This window comes from Habropoda laboriosa, unplaced genomic scaffold (assembly GCF_001263275.1).
Source record: "Habropoda laboriosa isolate 0110345459 unplaced genomic scaffold, ASM126327v1 scaffold40, whole genome shotgun sequence".
Classification (NCBI taxonomy): domain Eukaryota; kingdom Metazoa; phylum Arthropoda; class Insecta; order Hymenoptera; family Apidae; genus Habropoda; species Habropoda laboriosa.
The window spans coordinates 6107656-6126957 of NW_017100231.1; the positions used below are offsets into that span (position 1 = coordinate 6107656).

A 19302-nucleotide genomic window follows, 5' to 3' on the forward strand; every position below is an offset into this window, starting at 1 on the left:
AGTTTGAGTGAGAGTGTCGAGTTTCGAGGAAAGTTAGATTAGGCGTTGAATTTTGGTAAGGGGAATTTAAGTGACGCGATGAATTTTAATGTGAGTAAACATGATTCTACTGTGGGACGCATAATTAGCATTTCGACTGTCTTTGTTCCTCCTAACTTTTGAGATTTAAATTTCCTCCATGTTGTTAAATTATGTTTGCTCTTTTTTATATGCTAACGCGTCGCTGTAGCCTTGAAATATTTTCTACTCTGTTCAAACGTCTATTTCGTAATAAGTATTGCTAAATAGAAAAATGTTCATTTTATCTATCTAACAACCTAACATATACATCATATACATTATTATAGCAATATATATATATATATATTCATTCTTTTGATTGCCAATTATTTGTTGTAAAAATTAAATAATTATTGAAAGACGTAATTTAAACAAATTTTGTAAAAAAATGACATTCCATCGATCGATATATTCTTCATAAATGTCATACCGTGAACGTGGTGAATCGGTTTTTTGTCGAATTAACTCGACGCAGAAGAAACGGAAGCGTGAACGAAGCGTCGGTGAACCCGGGCGCAGCGGCGTCGAAGTTCAATTCAATGACTACGCGTTGCGAATGCTTAACGAACGACGGTTTAGTGGGCGCGTCACGCAAACTTCGACACCTCGATATAATGTTACGCATGAACGCGCGCATGCAGCGCCCCGAACAAGATAGGACTTTGTACAGATATACGCTCCTTAAACGCGGGCCATCGATTTTGCAGTGCACACGCCCATTATTTCATCGCGAAATCACACCACCATGGCTGCGCTGACTTTAAAAAGTGATGCTACAATGCATAAAAAAAAATCATAAGCGATAAATAACTACCCAACCTAAAAACATGCAATATTTAATAGTATATACATAGTGTTGGAATGAATGTCCAATGACTACATCAATCGAGTACGAGACGAATATGACATTGTAAAAAGGTTGAAGTTTTTTTATAGTTCAATTGGTTACGTAGTAATGTATTTTATCTTGCATAACGTGTACAACGAACTAACACAATGCACATTGTTTTTGCAGTGTTAAAAGTAAGACGTCAATCGAGAAGAATCTACGCAACGTGTATGTAAATGATCATTCAGAAAACGGATCCTTGAAAAATTAACAATAGCAACATGGAAATTCACTTCCCTGGCATATACGTAACGCGATACTCGCGGCTTCTGTTTAATACGGTCGGAAAATAGTAAGAAAATATTTTACACGATTCTGTTTTATTTTAATATGGTTTTTCACATACTTTTTACTTTTGTAAAAAAGTAGTCTTCGTATATTTACTCGATAACAATAAACCGTGTAAATCGAGAGTTAGATGTATACACATCTAAGCTGGTAAGAAAGTAACGATCTCTCCCTGCTGATCCAAAAAGCAGCGTATAGCATTTGAGCGAATCCACCGAGTAAGTGAGTAAACGTCATGTGTGTCCGTGTCAGGTCAATCCCGAGTTTCAGCAAATCGAGTCGACGTTGTGTTGAAGCGACCGAAAGTGCTAAGTTACCGAACGTTCAGCACCCGACCGTACGTACCCGGTCCGCCGTGTCGTTTGAGAAGTAGGCGTGGAGGAGCAAGAAAGAAAGAGTGCAAAGAATAGTGGGAGTTCGACAAAGAAGCGCGAAGACGGCGGAAAGAGTAGGGGGCGAGCAGTTCGGTGCAAAGCTGCCAGTCGATCGTACGCATGCGCACGAAATATAGACCCGCGTTCCGGCAGTCGAAGCGCGGCCACGGAGGTGTATGCGCGGTTCTATGTGTGTCATGATTATTGCCCATTAAATTATCTTGCACACGTTGTGCGCGTTCTACTCTCACTCCGTGACACACAGGCCTTGCGAATCTGCTGTATGTGTACATGTATGCAACACACGCAGAACACGTGTATATATCTATATAGTCGGTATCGTGTACACGTACGTATTTGTTCCCAACCAGACTGGCTCTCTATCTCTATATGCCTCTCTCGCCCAACACAGCTCTACAGAAGCACGTCAATAACCCGTTGCCGCCTCGACATACTGCATATATAGCTGCGTTTATAGCGGTGCGCGCACATGTGCTCGCAACACACTTAACTTTTTTGCGAAACGAGTTTCGGGGCTTTCACCTGTTTCCACGACTCGGCTCAATTCTCGAGTAGCGAACACCCTTGCCTGCTAGCACGCGCGCAGACGCACTTCAGCGACGACCAGTGGTACTGGCGTTCGATTCGCCCGCTACTCTCTCGTTCTCTCTGTGCGTGTTTTACGCAACTTTTTTTCAATTCCAGTTCCTCCTCTGTCTCCACCCCTCTCTCCCTCTCAGGGCAGGCAACGTATTATTTCGACCGAGATTAACGGCGATACGTAAATCGTCGTTAACGAATTACCGAGAAACGCGGAACGATAATGCGCGCGCTCGGAACTAATTGGGGCAGGATGCAATTACACGAGGAAGCGCTTTTTCGCGCGAGGGGAAATTTATAATTGAACATCAGGCGGAACGGTGAAATACGTTGTTCTGAAGATTGGACGAAACGATTTTTTTTATATTCTATGGAGAAAAATTCGTTAAAAATCAATACTTTAATCGTTAAATCGAAAAAGATTTTAAATTTGGTTACGTGTCTCGTTCTTCACATCAATCGCACGTGTGCAAAGGCTCGCTCCAACGAAGCGACACAAATATGGTGGGGATAGAGCTAGTATTACAGTAAACAGGGACAAAAGTCACACTAACTCTAGGACTACCGTGTTTCTCCTTGAAAGAATATTCAAGAAAGTTTATCCTTGTATTTCCATTAATACATACTTGAAAGCCTCTCTCGACCAATTTCCGCTACTCTGACATAGTTTTCAATTGTCCCGGAGAAAGCTTCCGATAGTCGACCAGTTGTAAAAGCAAAAGAACCACTAGTGTCGGGCGATAGGCGCGTACATATCTCTGGCTGTGCTCCTTTCTAGGGCATAACCGGTAAGCGGTGCATCCTAAACGTACCGGCAGAGCCTGTTACATCGCTAACGCATTGTTGGCCGACGTAGCGGTCGTTTTTGTCAATATGACTAGGCCGCGGCGACGGCGTTGGACGAAAAAGTTCTGACAAACGGAAATTGCTAACGTAGCGAATTATTGAACCGTAGCATTCGGCATGTATACACGCGTCAACACATGTGGGTACATACAGGGTGTTCGTATATATTCTAAGTAGCGTTTTTTTTTTCTTTTTTTTTCGTAAATGGTGAAAATATGAAGAAGGTCTAGTTTTTGTTTTCTTTTTTTTAGTAACACAATTAAGGTTAGGATAGTTATTTCTTTAAATTTTCAGTGAATTTTAAATAACGATGGTACTTTTTAATCTTTTACGCGGGGTCTTCACAACCTGGTTTTTCTTTATATGATTTTGGTACTGTTACTATATTTAAACTACATTTTATTATTATCTTACTGAAATCAGTCACTTTCGTCGCATAAAAAAGTTGTCTCATTCGTTACTCGAGAACCAGCACAAATTTAACAAGGTGACATAACCTAATTGCGTTGCTCGTAAAAAAATAGAGAAACTTTTTCCACCAAATTTTTTTTTTCCACGTACGTATACATATACTATCCAGGAAAGAAACGTTGGCTAGTAATAACGCGAACACCCTGTACGTGTCGCGTATGCTGGTGAGAAGGTGTGCATGTGTCAGCGGTAGCTGGAAAGAGCGAGAAAAATAATGGAACAATGCACGGTGGAAAACGTATTTGAAAGTCGTTCGAGCGTGTGGACGTGCATGCAAAATGCGCGACGGCGTAAGTTGGCAAAAACGGTTTATCGAGAACGATCGTAAATTCAACGGTCGGTCCGGCAAAAGCTGCGGGCTTCGCGTGACAAAAATTTGATTGGAAACACACGACGGTGACGGGTCGAAGAATTCGATCCGCCATGGATAGAAGAATCATATAGGTAGAGGAATGATATTATGTAGGTTTAATATTTTAGTCCAGAGTTTTTTGGGGGAGCGTCGAACTTATACGTTACGCTTCATGCGAATAATGCCTAGTGGACGGTCTATTGCACAGATTCTGACCCTGCATAAGCCCTGCCATCTTTCGGGTCATTTATGTATTTCGTCAGCGTGGAAATACGATCGAAATGTTTGATAGTAGATTGTTTTAATAATACTGTTAATGGAAGATGTTTAATTTTGAACAAAATGGTGACAATACATTTACTGGGGGAATTCGGATGCACTTTTTGATAACTTGATCAATGTTTATTTTATACAAGTTTTTTTGAAATAGTGTTACTTTATGAAGTAATTATAATGACCATTCAGAATACCTGTCTTAACTGAATTAGACTTTCTTTTCTACAGCCATAAAACAAGAATAATCAATGAGTTATACCAAATCACGCGAAGTTATGGAATGAGTTAAAGATAAGTGAACGTATGAAATTTTAAGTTTGTAAAATTTGTTGAATACATCAGAATTATTATTTTACTTTTTTTCTATTCTTGTACCCAATTTTTGAGGTTATGTTTGTAGAAGTGTACTTAATCTAACAGTATTAATTAGTTACAATATATTAAAATAATTTCTGGATCATGAAAGTCTCTAGAGTCCAATTTCAGGAGAATGAGATGCGATAATTACCTGCGACATTGTGCTGATGATGATTATAAGTAAGAGGAACAGAGTGTAATGCCCTAGCAGACCACTTTCTGTGTCTAGAATCCTCGTCATCGTCGTCGGCTTGTTGGCCATCCTCTCCCAGGAAGTGTACCTTTTCGTACCTGTCCAGATACCTGAAATAATATTTCACTTTACTAAATGCTGTAATAGATAAAGAAATACACATGTATTATATTCCTATCTGTAATGTTAATTTAACCTTCAATTAAAAAACCATTCACCAACTTCAAAATAGAAAATCCGAAATGTTGAATACAATGAAAATGGGTAACGATAATCTTGAAATAAGAAATCACAAATAATTTCCACAACTTCACAAGATATAACACTACATAATCTCCACTATTATTGTTAAAACACTATCATTTCCATTTCCATGATACATTATAGGTACAATAATGTAAAATATCGATGAATAAATGTTCATTATTAAAATTTATACGTTTTATCCGTGTAGTAGGAGAAACAAAAAGCTATCTCGGTAGAAAGGGGGATGTACAATCGGCAGGGAGACAATCGTTCTTCTGTACCTGACTCTAGCGGATATAAAAGACGGCTGAACTTAACGGAATACAAATGTACGTGGCCCTCTGTGTTCTCTTTAACGAATGGTAATGGTCCAAGAAAATATGACTCGAACGCGTTTGCCTTTGACAACGTCCATTATATCCTCGTACTGTTCCGTGTGTCTCGTTCCTTTGTCCACTTGAAGGTTTTCGTAGGGGGCGCCCGAAATCGGCTGTGATGACTAACGAATCCTCCCTTCCCTAATACCAATCGAGCCACCACGCGTCTATTTGTATTCCATCTATGCAGTTCGGAGGAAAAACGTTGGAAGACTTTATGTATTTACGTGGATGTATTAGAGAAAATATTAATTACAGATGAAATTCAATTTAAAGAGGCAAATATGTGAAATGCACTGTTAATTTATCGTTAAAATTACAATTAGATTAGGTTAGGTTTTGTGTAGCTTATATATGTATATTATATTACTAAAGAATTTTGAAAACTTTTGCATATTTGGTATTAATTACTATTACATAGAAAATGCATATATATAATTTTTCTTCGTCAAAAAGCAATGTATCAATTAAAAGATTTTTTTAAACCATTTACTGAAAGACAATTTAGTTATATAATCTTCATTGCGTATACTGTAGATGTTTCAATAAATCATATATTATTGCATTGCATATTACATAGAAATATCGTGCGATTTTAATAAAGACTATTCACAATGTAATAATGTGGAATACTGTCAGTCACCGATGACCGACGCGCGACCTAACAGAAATTTTACAGTCGAGCTCTGGTGACCGACGTGACATTCAGCGTGTTCGCAAATCTATTCTGCTTAACTGAAACTGCGCACAAACATCAGGGTTCGTGCAGTTACCAAGTTAACCAGTCAGATACTTCGAAACTAAAACCTGTATTTCTTTTACAATCCGATTTCACTCTTTTTATTTTCATTGTTAGCTACTGAGACTTACCATCCCTCTGTAGGAATGTAACAAAAGAGGTTAGTTTACAAATATTAACGTTTTATTATGCTTTTATTCTTTCCTTCTTAAATTTTTTTTATTATAAGTATTATAATACTAAATACTACTAATTAAACATATTAGTACGAGTATTATAATACTAAAATATATAAACTGATTGAATTAAACTGTTTCTCTGAGGATCACTGGAGGCAACCTGCGGCGTAGAATTGTGTTCGGTCGATAACACGGCGCTCTTATTCTGAGTCTCCCTCTTTTTGACAAGGACAACATGATTGCTTTACCGATGCATCAGTTTAGACGTTTCACATAGTATTGCCGTCTGTTGTAGCATTTCATTGGTACGATCGACTATTTTTAAATGTAAGATTTTAGTATTTCCAGCAACTACGAAAATTCATACCAAACGAAACATTCTGGTAAGATTGCATCTACAGACTCTCTCTTTTTACTTCGTTTTAACATGATACACAGTAAATACGTATACCTAACCTATATTCTACCAGAAACGTAAAACTCTACGAATCTCTTATAGCACATTTACCATTTTATCAGGCACTACAGTAATTCTAATAGCTATCACAGTAAAATCGACATAGAAATATAACATAACCTACATCTGACATTAACTTAATCAGTCTTGTATCTGAAAGATAATCTTGGACTTGAGCATCACATGCCACATATGTAGCCAAGTGTGCTTTGGGAGACATGTAGCTGATGTAACGATATCAAAAAATTTACAAGTATTACCATTTAGTTAATCGCAGACACTTCAACAAATTTCGAAGTTGTCAGTCAGCACTGACACGTCAAATGTCCGTTACCGGTGACCCCCATGCCATCGACCATCTTTATCCCGCTAAAACCAGCGCCCCCACGCGTCGATTTCGAACTGAATCTACGACGTGCAACTAATCGGCGTTCGACTATCGCGATAGACGTATGACCTTTCGACTGAACGTCGACATCACAGTGCGACGAACTCGTGATCGCGACACGTGTGAATGGGGTGGCAGCTACGAGACCGACAGACCAACGATGATCAAGAATGACAGAGAGAGAGACAGGGAGGGAGAGAGAGAGAGAGAGAGAGAGGTGGTCTCCTCGAACACGTGAGAAGCAGAACGAGCAAGAGAGAGATAATAATAATAATACAAGGAAAAGAGACAGCCAGCGGAAGAGATGAGCGAGAGAGAGGGGGGAGGGAGGGAGAGAGGAGAGGAGACGGTGTCGTGGGTGGGCGAAAGAAAGTGGTGGGGGTAGGTGTAGTGGATCCATTCATGCACCAACGTAGAGTACGGAAGGTGCAGGCGTTGGAGCACCCAGCCAGAGCCTGATTGGCCGTTGCTCGCTGCACACTGAGCACCACCAGACACTTTGACTACTGCCTTGTGCGCCTCTGGCCCGTGTCCGTGCAACCACTCTGTGTATCGTATAGATCGGGAGTACATAGTAGGAAACATTCTACTAGTGTCGTGCCTTGATGTGTCAGCTCTGACTCTGGCTCTGGCTCTCTGCGGTGGTGCCTGCTGCGAGACTGGTGAGTGTAAGGTCCGAGGCACAGGAATCACGTGTCCCGGGCTCGCGGCATCGCATCGGCCCGCCTATGAATGAATCGCGCGTTTCAGATCTGGCGCCGACGGGAAGCTCTGCGTACCATGTCAAAGATTCTGGAGAATGAGTGACACGCGCACGCGTTCTTGTCCCCTTTTGTTTAGCGTACGAATGTAAACACTGCGTGTAGTAGTTCTAACGGCAACAAGTATATACGACGTTTTTTCGAATAAATGATTAAGAGGAGCTTGCTGTTTTAATCATCTTTTTTTTTTCTAATTTGAATTGTACTAATTTTGAAACGTAAACACGGTCAAGATATTAATTGTAGCGTACAGTGTAGAGTACGTTAAAGTATAACCTGTTATACGACCTTCGACATTCGATGCTAATCAATCGATATATGCAGGAGTATGAGAAGCTTGAAGTTGTTCAAACAAACGGCCTCTATGTATATCGATAAATCTCAGGCGTGGGTGTCGAGAAGGCGCTACGTTCACCGATGTTAAATTAGCCAAGGAGACTGACTGTGAACGTCCGTTTTTTATCTTTCTTCTTCTTACATTTGTTTGCAGTTTGCAACTATAATAAATATGCCTGAGTACAGACCGCAGAGTTGTGCGTCTTTCCGTGTGCTTTATCGTTTATAGAATTCAACTGAACTCCGTTAGGTGACTCTGCGAGAAGTGACAAGTTACTTGTGACAATAAAGAGATATATACTCCCCTGGGGTGAATATTTATTTTTACCCTTGTGTGTAATTTACTTCGTTAGAATTGTTAATTTATTCATTACGGGTGTTAAACGTTTTATATTTCATCAATTATGGGAATAATATACAGGGTGTCCCCACGTAACACCTGTGACACCTTGAAATGATTGGAGATAATCAGCCACAGTGTACCAAGTGGTTGAACTCGTGTTGACATCAGTTACAATACCGTGAAGTCAAAAATATGTAATGCCATGTAAGCAATAAAAGTGACTTTGCCTTTTTATTGGAAAAAAAGAACTTTGGAAATTTTTTTACTGCAACTTGTAGTCGACTGAAAATTGATCAAATTTTGTTCGAAACACTTTTTCGCCAGATCATCGGAAATGCTTGAAAACTCGTATAGTAGCTCTCGAATATGGTTTAGAAACACACAACTCTCACAAAATATAGCATTTATAATAATTCTCATTAGTATTTCGCAAATATAGAATCCCATGTGTATAGTAACGACGAATATCCTATTCTGAGTGTATAGTATGCTACAAGTGCAGCAATCCATGAATATAATACTCTGCAACTATATTCTACTAAAAGTGTAGTATTTCAAGAATAATGTATAGCGTAATGTATAGGGTATAATGTATCATATATTTGTTTGATATTTTTGTTATACTACAATGATCGTACTTTGATCAATTTTACACTATAACAACTATATATTTGAAACTATAATTCTCCAAGACTGATTTACCGACTGATAAAAACATAAGATGAAGGGAGAAAGAGAGTCGTGGAAATCCCCATGTAACACACACGGTCTGCTTGAATAACGCCGGCAGTTGCGCAACTTAATTCACGTTAAAAGATTACATCTCTCTGCGCGGATTTTACCGAACCGCGCAATTTATTTTCTCCTACCGGTAACAAAACGATCTAGATATAGTACCCTATGAATACTTATCTTTATGCGCGTTTAGATAGCTTGTATCTCCGATGATCCATTGTTATTTGAAATCTAAAGATTTATGCTCCAGATAAGAAGAATAAATGTAAAGAGCAGCTTTAAAAAAAAAAAGAAGGAGAAAAAGAAAGTATATGAAATGAATATTTTTCAAGAATATTCCAGCAGTACCTAAAATTGCGCGTGATTCAATACTTTCCTTAGTTAAGCAAATTACGTAACACGCGTCGCCAAGTGTAAGCACTTGAAATACCTGTGTTATTTTAACCTGCCAACCGATTTTCTCGCATTATGTGAGAAACGAAGCGACTCATAATGCACAGAAGAAAATCAAAACCTAACCTGACCGGATGTGGCTATAAATAAACCATCAATGGCTGCACAGCGGTAAAATCGTGTAAGGCAATAATTACCACCGCCTACGGTAGATTAACGAAATAAGACTTAAACTTTGACTGTTCACGAGAGTCAATATCTCGTAAAACAAACGCACAGAAAAAGCAAAGTCCCATAAACAAGCCAAGCTACGTGAACGAAAAAAGTGTAATTAATTCTCCACTTCTGTATATTTAACAAAATTATTTCATGAAAATCGAACTGTCCACTCGTGTCTATGAGCGACGCCATACTGAATAATGGCGCGCCATTCAAACATGGCTGACGCTGCTGTCAAACTGCTAAAAGGTTAACCGTATCAAGTTACACTATACAACCACACACGAAGCTACCCAAGAGCAAAAAATCGATCCTTGACGACCGGTATCCCTAAAAATCCATACTAAATCTCTGATATACTCATAGTGCCCCCCTCTTTTGTATATCATGGGATGATCGAAGACGTCGCTGGCGAGCGAAACGTCAAACGTGTCGTGGCGTACAATCGACCGGCGTGTTGCTTGTTTGCAAGCGGCGCACGACGGTAACAAGGTTGCAGCGGAGAGAGCTTAACCGGAGAGAGAGGACACCGACTCAGGAACCACGTGGGTGCTCGTCAGCTCGAGGCCAGTATGAATGAACGGAACGAACGAACGCGAACGTACGTATAGTACTATACGATACGGAAAATGCTGGCTGGTGTGTGGTGTGGTGGGGCGTAGAGGTAGCAGAGAGAGCCGATACGCGGTGCCTGCCGGGCGGCCCGTGCCGGCGAAACGTCGCCGCGCCGCTCTCCTACTCTCTTGCAGACGCCCCGCACATCCACCATTTCCCGCCAAACGCTTTCCTCTACGGCCGTTCTAATGTGTGATCATAGGGTTGTTTCGCTAATTTTATACAGGGCGTCTCAGTAATGGTGAAACTAGACAAAAGGTGATTTCTTATGGAAAAATGAATCGAAATTGTAGAATAGCAGTGTGTTGGTTTTTCCAGTGTGATCATACGGTTGCTTGGATAAGTTTATACAGGGTGTTTCAGTAATAGTGAAACTAGACAAAAGGTGATTTCTTATAGAAAAGAGAGGTAAGAGTTTCTAACAAAGTTTTGAAAGTGTGATGTACTTTTATGTATTTTGTAGAATATACAGGATGCTTCCAAAAACTGTTAACACTTATGTAAACAATTTACACATGTATTTGTATTTGTACAATCACTTCTATGTAAGTGCTGACATTTTTTTTTTTGAAGTAGCCTGTAGAATGCAAGATGTCTTGAAAGTGATTTATATGAGAGCAGAGAATTTTAGATCACATTATTTTGCAATATTTCTTGTCTTTCCCTTTTTCTTTCTTTCTTTCAAAGAAAATAGTCTAAAACATGTCCAGGAATATAATTATATCCATCAATAACAGACCAATACATTTTTCAACTTTCTATTGGAAGTTATCTTATTATCTGAAAGAATTATTCAACAAGCCATATTATTTGAAGAGAATCATGATTAATGGACCAAGAAATACACAGCAGTGTAAGATTGGAAGAGAAGATACTAGAGATAAGTATCAACCAGCAACTACAAGTTCCAATATGAACCGCCTGGTCCAAGAAAAGCTGCACATTCTCTACCCACATGTTGAAGAACATTTTGAATGTTTTAAGTAAATGGGGCAATTATAAAGTAACGCAACAGCGCTAAATTTATAACGTTATACACGTCACAGAATGTTTAACGTCGTCTCGATTCGGTTGCTTCTTAAATGAACCCTTTGTATTTAATTTGAGAATCTAATTCATTGTGGGCGGGGGTAACCAAATTGAATTACTTTTGAAGAATGTAATAAAAGAACATTTCTAAAGACCCAACTAGATAATTATACATTGAGCCATTAAGTCCACAATTTGTTAAAAATTTCTAATTTTAAACAAGTATAATTTCTAAGAAATTTTGAATAATTATAATTTCTAAGTAATTGTGAACAATCATTATTTCTAACTAATTTAAAATAATTCCATTCTCTAAATTTTATTTCATTCTCAACACATGAAAAAGATTTATAATTGGCTCTACATGTGGAAATTACTATAAGACTACACATTATATTCTAAAAATTGATATAAGGAGACTTTTTATTCAATCCAGAAATACAAGATTCCACGTGAAAGTGTAAATCACTTGGAGCATTGTTTATAGGCACATGGACACTCATGAACTTGTATGACGCTTATAGCCATATGTACTATGATTGTACTCATTTTCTTACAGCAACATGTAAGTACTACAAACTCGTTTACTCTTGAATATTACTTACTGTGATATGCTTCCACTGATTTATTTATGAATACATACACTACAATCTTACTTAATTATTTATAGACGCAAAAGACTTTATACAGGGTGCTTAAAAAAAAGTGGGAACACTTATATGGCAGTAACATTCTCAGAGAAACAGAATATATCATATCAACAAATGTAGTTTATCTTCAAAGGGTCTTCTTCATTTCTTCATCATACTTGTAGACACAATCTTTTTGCAAAAAAAAAATACATTCATGTACAAATTCTCCATACAAGTGTTATAACATTTACGTAACACTCATGGATATACATGTATGTAGTAGTAACTGAAATCTTATTGAATTTGTCACAAAGTATTGAATCTAATACAACATTGTGGTACAAGAATATTCAAGATCCAAGAGTTATTCACACACATACATGTAAAAAAGGTGTACGGATCACCTGCTTCTTGAATGATGTACGGAGTGTCAAGTTTCTAAAATAAGGTGATTGATGATAACAGCGCGTCTTAGACACTTACCTAAGGTAAATTTGTTTAAGGCCAACCCCGCTGTTCACGCAGCCGTTGGGTAGATGGAATTGTTCGCATAGCGATGCCCACTCGTTTCTGGTATTCACCTGAAACACAAAATGGCAGAGAACTTTTCAATACACCACGTATAACTAATATTTAAAAGATAAAAGAAAAGAAAAAGAATAGATAAATTAGAAAATATTTTAGAAGTTTCAAAGGTATTTCAATGGCTTTTGTGAAAGTAATACTGATTGTTGTTAAATAAACTAACCTAACCTAACATATCTAGAATTTATCTAAAATCTAGCTAAACTGAACCTAATCTACACAACTGGAATTTGAAAAGCTACCTAAATAAGTGAATAAACCTAACTTAACTTAATGTAATTTCAAAAAATTAATAATCATATTTTAAAATTCATTCTAACATTAATTTTGAAACACCCACCCAGTATATTATAGTATCATTTTACGAATGTCGAAGTTTTGCAAATCCTTTTTGAAACGTCCGGTATATACACATTTTTGCAATATTCATCTAAAAGATGACCATGAAACATGCAAATATTTGAAAAACGATAAACTAAATCAAACGTCAAAATGGATCGATAAATATCGATATCGATAGGACGATCGAAACGGAACGATTCTATCGAAGTTCACGATCCGCCATAGTTATTAAGGAATATCGTGTAAGGAGGTTGAAATTTACAACCCCCGAAGGATTTAACCACGTATTTATAGTGAGCAACATTTATAGTTCGCCAGAGACGCGTTTCGAAGCAACTTTACCAGGCAAATTTTATTTCTTCTTATTAGTGGTGTCTCCTATATATAGTAATGGCGTCCTCGAGAAGCACGCGTCGTTTTGGGGTTGTTTAACATTAAGAATTAATGGCTTCTTCCTGACAGGTTATTTTTAGTCGCATATTATCCCCTGATAATGCTCGTTTCGTTCTATTTTTCGAGCATAATTTTGTGAAATGAATATATTTATTCAGAATATGAGTGACAGTTATAATAGTCCATTAAAAATTCATTAAAACGGAATGAATTACTTTAAAAAATATTTTATTTAATATGTTCTCCATGTAACGTGTGTACCGTGAGAGGTTAGGTTAAGCAATTATACTTTAAAAAATGATAAAAGAAATCAACTCAGCATGTAAGAGAATAAAAAAATTGAATAGTGCAGTGTAAAGGTGAAATTGTCATTATAATCTGGTATATTAAGCACGAGCATGCAAAGAATGGAGACACCGAAATCGTGACTCGATCAGACCACTTTCTCGATAGAAATGCAGCAACGAGCCATTATATCGCACGAAGGTTCCACGAACTCGAATCGAGAAACACAAAACGTATTTTTTTCTGGGGATGACAAACATCCGCCTTGCTACCGCTTTCACGTGAATGTTAATCGTATGCTTTGCACGATAAAAGGTATACGTGATCAGATATGGGTAATAATGTTGAGGCATTATGATTTTTCGTTGAAAAAGCACTTTGGTGAGTTACTAATGCTACAATAAAATATTTTAATAAACAAAATTGAACATTCTATCTGCTTAACTTAACAAGGCTATATAAAATTCGCAATATTTCAAAATTAAAAACAAGAAAGAAAATTTCTAACTTTCTATTCGCTTAGAAAATAACGTAGAACACACCGAACATACTTTTTATAAATTCTTAAATATCCGCAAGTTTTTTAAAATATTTATCAGAACGAAAGAAAATTTTGTACATAAATCTTACGATCTTGTTCCATACATAACCTCACGAAACGTCCACTCTGATCTACATAACAACCATCAACTACAACATGTCAATAAAACCACGCAGAAACCTACTTTACCCATAAAACAACCGAACCATAAACATACACCAAATACCATGCCCTACACATGAAACCAATCTAACCTAAAAAGAAAAAAAAAAGCACAACGAGTCACATATATCCAAATCAACAGTCATCACAGCTCCCGCAGCGCAGTCTGCCATTCTCCATAAGAAATAGCACCACGTTCGCGGAATATCGCGGTGTATCGCGAAACGATGCAACGTGACGCGGTTATATACTGTGAAAAAGGGGAAGGAGAACGCGATCGACGGGGAAATATTCGAGGCGCTCGTTTACGACTCGGCGTCCGGCCAACGAGCTTACGACGGTTTCCGTCCGCGAAAACTCACCGGATCCTCTCTTTCTCACCGCGAGCACCAGACGCCGTTGTACATATACCAGCGAATATACAAGAAAAGAGATCCGTCAGTGCGGTGAAACGAATACAGATAGGGTGGAGGAGTGAGGGAAAGGCACGAGCAAGGCACCACGGGAATTCCTGGTAGCGAGCCGCGATATAAAACGCCCCGACGGGATATAAATTTCTCCGGAGCAACCGCTGAAAAAATAACCGTCGACTCGTGTTACGCGCTAGCACATGTCGCGGGAATAGCCGAGAGGAGAGAATATGCTGGTGGAGCAAAAATTGTGAAAGAGGAAAAGAGAGGAAAACTGTGAAAAGAGGATTACAGAGAGAGTGGAATAAGAAAAATGAATAATGACGAAAGGGCGTGGAAGAAAAAAATATTGGAAGAAAGAGAAGGGTGGAAAGAGGTTAGGAATGACGAAGAAAGAAAGGTACCGAAGTATATCAGAATGTTCAAGAGAGGTAAAAGGATGTAGAGAAAAGAATGTAACATGTGTGAGGGAAGAATAAGAGAATGGGTCAGATTACACATTACCCGTAAATTTCCATCACAACATTGAACACGTGACAACGGAGGCTAAGTGCTCGACAACCGGGTGTTAGATCACGATGGATATTTAGCACCGTACTATTCTTTATAACATTTCTTGCAAATGTGTGTTCGAGATAGATTTGAGATAAAATTTGCGTTTCTATGTCCCTCGTTAGTCTCTGCCAATTACGCCCGAAATATATAGATACAATAAGTCGCATCCTCAAAGGGTACCAATGCTGAGACTAATAATTCCAAGAAAATTTACTTCACGCGAAGTTAATTTCGAGGAAGTCGGTAACGTGAAACTATCAGTATTCGTAAGAATATTTCATACGATACACGTTTTAACAAGTATAAGAATATAATCACTACTTGCAATATTTAGTTACATTCTTAGCATAAAATAATATCTTTATATATAATAAATATGATTAATCTTCTTTTTAATGGAAATCTGCCAAAAGTCAGTCATAAGACGTCAGGTTAAGTAACTCGAGTATCGAAGAATCGTGAAAGAAGTATGTAGTAACCTTTGACCAGTAAAATTTCCTCTACATATATAAAACAAACCCCCTTTCCAACATCCTAAAAACATTCAACTCCTCTCATCACTCTGTTCCATCCCATTTCCCGACTAAAAATAAACAAAGGAGCGAAAAAAAGGAACGTGTGATATCTCGTCAAATAGTTCGAAGTGCTCGAGTTTCGAGGTTAAGTTCGTAAGGCATAGCGGGATGCCGCGTTCATAACCAATACAAGCGCGCAACGTGCACCGGTCGTGAAGGCACTACGACGAACTCTGTGTATTAATTACACGACAAGGCGAAGTAAAATTCAATCGACGAACAGCCACCGTGGACGCCATATGTCAAACAATACATGCGGAAACATAATGAAATATCGTCTCTGTACACGGTGTGTGTTCATCATAGGGAACAGAACAACGTAGCAGGAGAACACGAAGTCGTCGTGAAATCGACGACGACGACGGACGGACATACTGGGTCAGTGCTCTCTGGATCCGCGCCCGTTTCTTTGCTATTCTCGTCGCCACGACGTTCAACCTTATGAATTGAGAATGTGGCGCCCCGCTGTGGACGACCTCGCGACATCATCGACCGCTCGTCAAAACCGCTTCGAACGCAACGCGTCGCGCAATAAATATCCGGCTAGTCAATGAACGTGAAATATATGTTCGAAGAGGAGTCATTTGAATACGCCATATTTGAATGGTGCATCATGGGAGTACATTGTGCTATCTGAGAATCAAACACTTGAATCTTTCTCCATTAATGGATAGTTTTAAGTGTGCAGAATAAGAACCTAAATAGTTTTCCACGAAATTTAGAAAAGTGAGCATTTTATGTTTCACTATAAAAAAAAATTCTTAAACAAACTTTGAGGTTATTTTAGTTCTTTCCAAGCGTAGCTTTCGATATTTTTTTGTTGAGAGAGAAATGTTTCGAGGGAATTCGTACTTTGCTCTGGGAACGTTAGTGGCGTGTTTAACACCTGGTGGGCTACTTTCACATTGGCGTAGACTCCGAAAAATTACTTATAAATAAAGACTCGATCTATTGTCGATGTACATACACGATCGCTATCTCTGGCTGACAGTTTGTTCTCGGTAACATTGCTATTCTCGCTGTGGAAATCTGAATGTGCTCGTCTTTAGTTGTGCGCTTAAAATTATACGGCGTATAGGCGTTAATGAGTCTCGAACTTGGAATTTCGTGCACGTGAGTTGGCTATTTAATTTCATTATTCTGTGCCGGTGCAAAGCAGATTATTCGTTCGGAAAACAGAGTCCACTGTCTAGTGGGCGAGGAATGAATACGTTACACAATTTTCTTTTAGCCCTATTTCAAATACGTATTCTCCATACAGGTTATGTTAAATTAATGTGATATTTATTAACAATTTCGTTTTTTATGTTATAAAAGGTTAGAAGAAGACATGATTGGTTTTAAAATGACGTGAAATTTTTCAGTTAGGATACATTAAACAGAAATTGCGAGGTTAATATAAATAAATGGGAGACTGGCGCTTAAACAAGCCAATTTAACCTCTTTAACCGATTTCAAGCATCGAAATTAACTTAGACGTGAAGCTTCAAGAAATCTGGATCACGATTGTGAAAACTGGCGCGACATTTAACATGTGAAATGCCGAAATTAATAGTGGCGGCATTATGTAAGCTGGCCTTAAATTATTGGTAACGGTGATGTGCGAAATAACGCGACATTTCCGTGCAGCTTGCAACAGGAAAACCGTGTGCATTCGCGATTGATGTATATATAATTAACTAACGTTGAAATTTCTCGTGGTGCTGTATATATTCAATTAGAAAATGTCAATCGAGCATTCTCCAGAGAGAAACCACGATATTAATAATTTACAGTTTATCAATATTAGCCTGTGCCTTAAGGTCCATTTTCAACATCAATCCTTAACAAATATTAAAAACTCAATTATGTAAATTTATAATTTAACATTATATTAACGCTACATGTAAACTGCCTAAAATTTCTTTAAAAAAATTAATTCTGCAATTATAACGTATAAGACAATTACGAATTTCAAATTTCTATTCGTAAACACGTTGATACTTCGTCAAAATCAACCTTTAACACCATATTATTTAAAAAAATTATTCGACACTAATTTTCATACAAAGCGCCTTTAAAAGTTCCCCTAAAGTATACATTTCACTACAGCGGTAAGTATGCGAACTAGTAATTTGAAACACTGCGGGTCAAATTTCACCCTGATACAATTTTATCGTCAATCCAGCGCGTAATTTTACAAGAACGCAACGCGAAATACGTTTCTAACCTAAATGGTCCAGAATTCCGTGCGCGCGTTGCCTCACTTTCGACGAGGCGGCAAACATTACGTATCACTAATGGCGTCTCGTTGCAACGCTTCCCCGGGCGCGCAATAAAAATTCCACCTGACTAAACTACAATTACCGCGTTTCAGCCGTAAAATATTCAGCAGCCGTGAAGCGTTATGATACAAGATAAAGCGTCTGAAATTGTTATGGATTACGCAGAACGTGCGTACGCGTCCGATTATTTTACGAGGGAATTACAACAAGCGCGGACAAGCAGTTCAACCATAAATCTTTCAACGTCCTCAATTTGCGAGGATTAATTACAAGTGAAGAACTGAAGGTGTTAAAGTCGGTTTGGAGATAAGAAATCAGAAAATTAAGAAAGGTGGGAGAAAAAGGTATAAAATAGAGGGTAAAAGACGGAAAAATAACAAATATACAGTCAGAACGTTTTAGTCAGTTTACCTGATGTGTTATCGGCCATTCTACACCATAGTTTATCTGCTATAAACACCGAGATACGCGAGATTTATCAAAGTACGTTATGACTCCGTTTCTATCTATTTTCTCTGATAAAGAACTACCTCAACTTCGATAACCTCTGATTAGCGGTTAATGCACGGTATCTTCGTCTATCGAGGACAATGTGTACCGAAGCTCAGTCGTTATCTGTGTAACACCAGGCAGATTTGTATACAAGTGCAATGTGAATGCACGAGATATACATTATAATATTCTAATGTGGCATTAGAAAAAAAATATATTACATTGAACATATATTAAAAATAGCGGAAAAGTGAAGGTGTATTTACACTGCTATATTACAAACCAATGATTCAGTAACGACACTGAATTTATGAATACTTTTCGCCAACGTTTGACAAATATTGTAATTCACCTCGTCATATTAATCATCCAGTGTGATGATGAAATGAAAACCACTGAACACAGTTATAACCTGCAACGTATACTTTCTGAAGAATATTCTGAACAATTTTCCTGATTTTTCCATAAAAATAAATAAAACAAATAACTTATCACACAAATTTAATAACCACAAGAAAACCTACAATTTTGAAATACTGACTA

The 19302-nt window shown here is 37.9% G+C and overlaps 1 protein-coding gene across 1 annotated transcript in view; it reads right to left on the reverse strand.

The window, feature by feature from the left end:
• The window catches only part of LOC108571634 (AT-rich interactive domain-containing protein 2-like), a 64678-nt gene that overhangs the window by 16518 nt on the left and 28858 nt on the right, over positions 1-19302 (reverse strand). The window contains exons 3-4 of the mRNA XM_017933723.1: positions 12639-12736; positions 4665-4816 (exon numbers count right to left, since the gene is read on the reverse strand). Of these exons, the coding sequence (XP_017789212.1) occupies positions 4665-4816; positions 12639-12736 (250 nt within the window). The remainder of the gene's footprint in view (positions 1-4664; positions 4817-12638; positions 12737-19302) is intronic.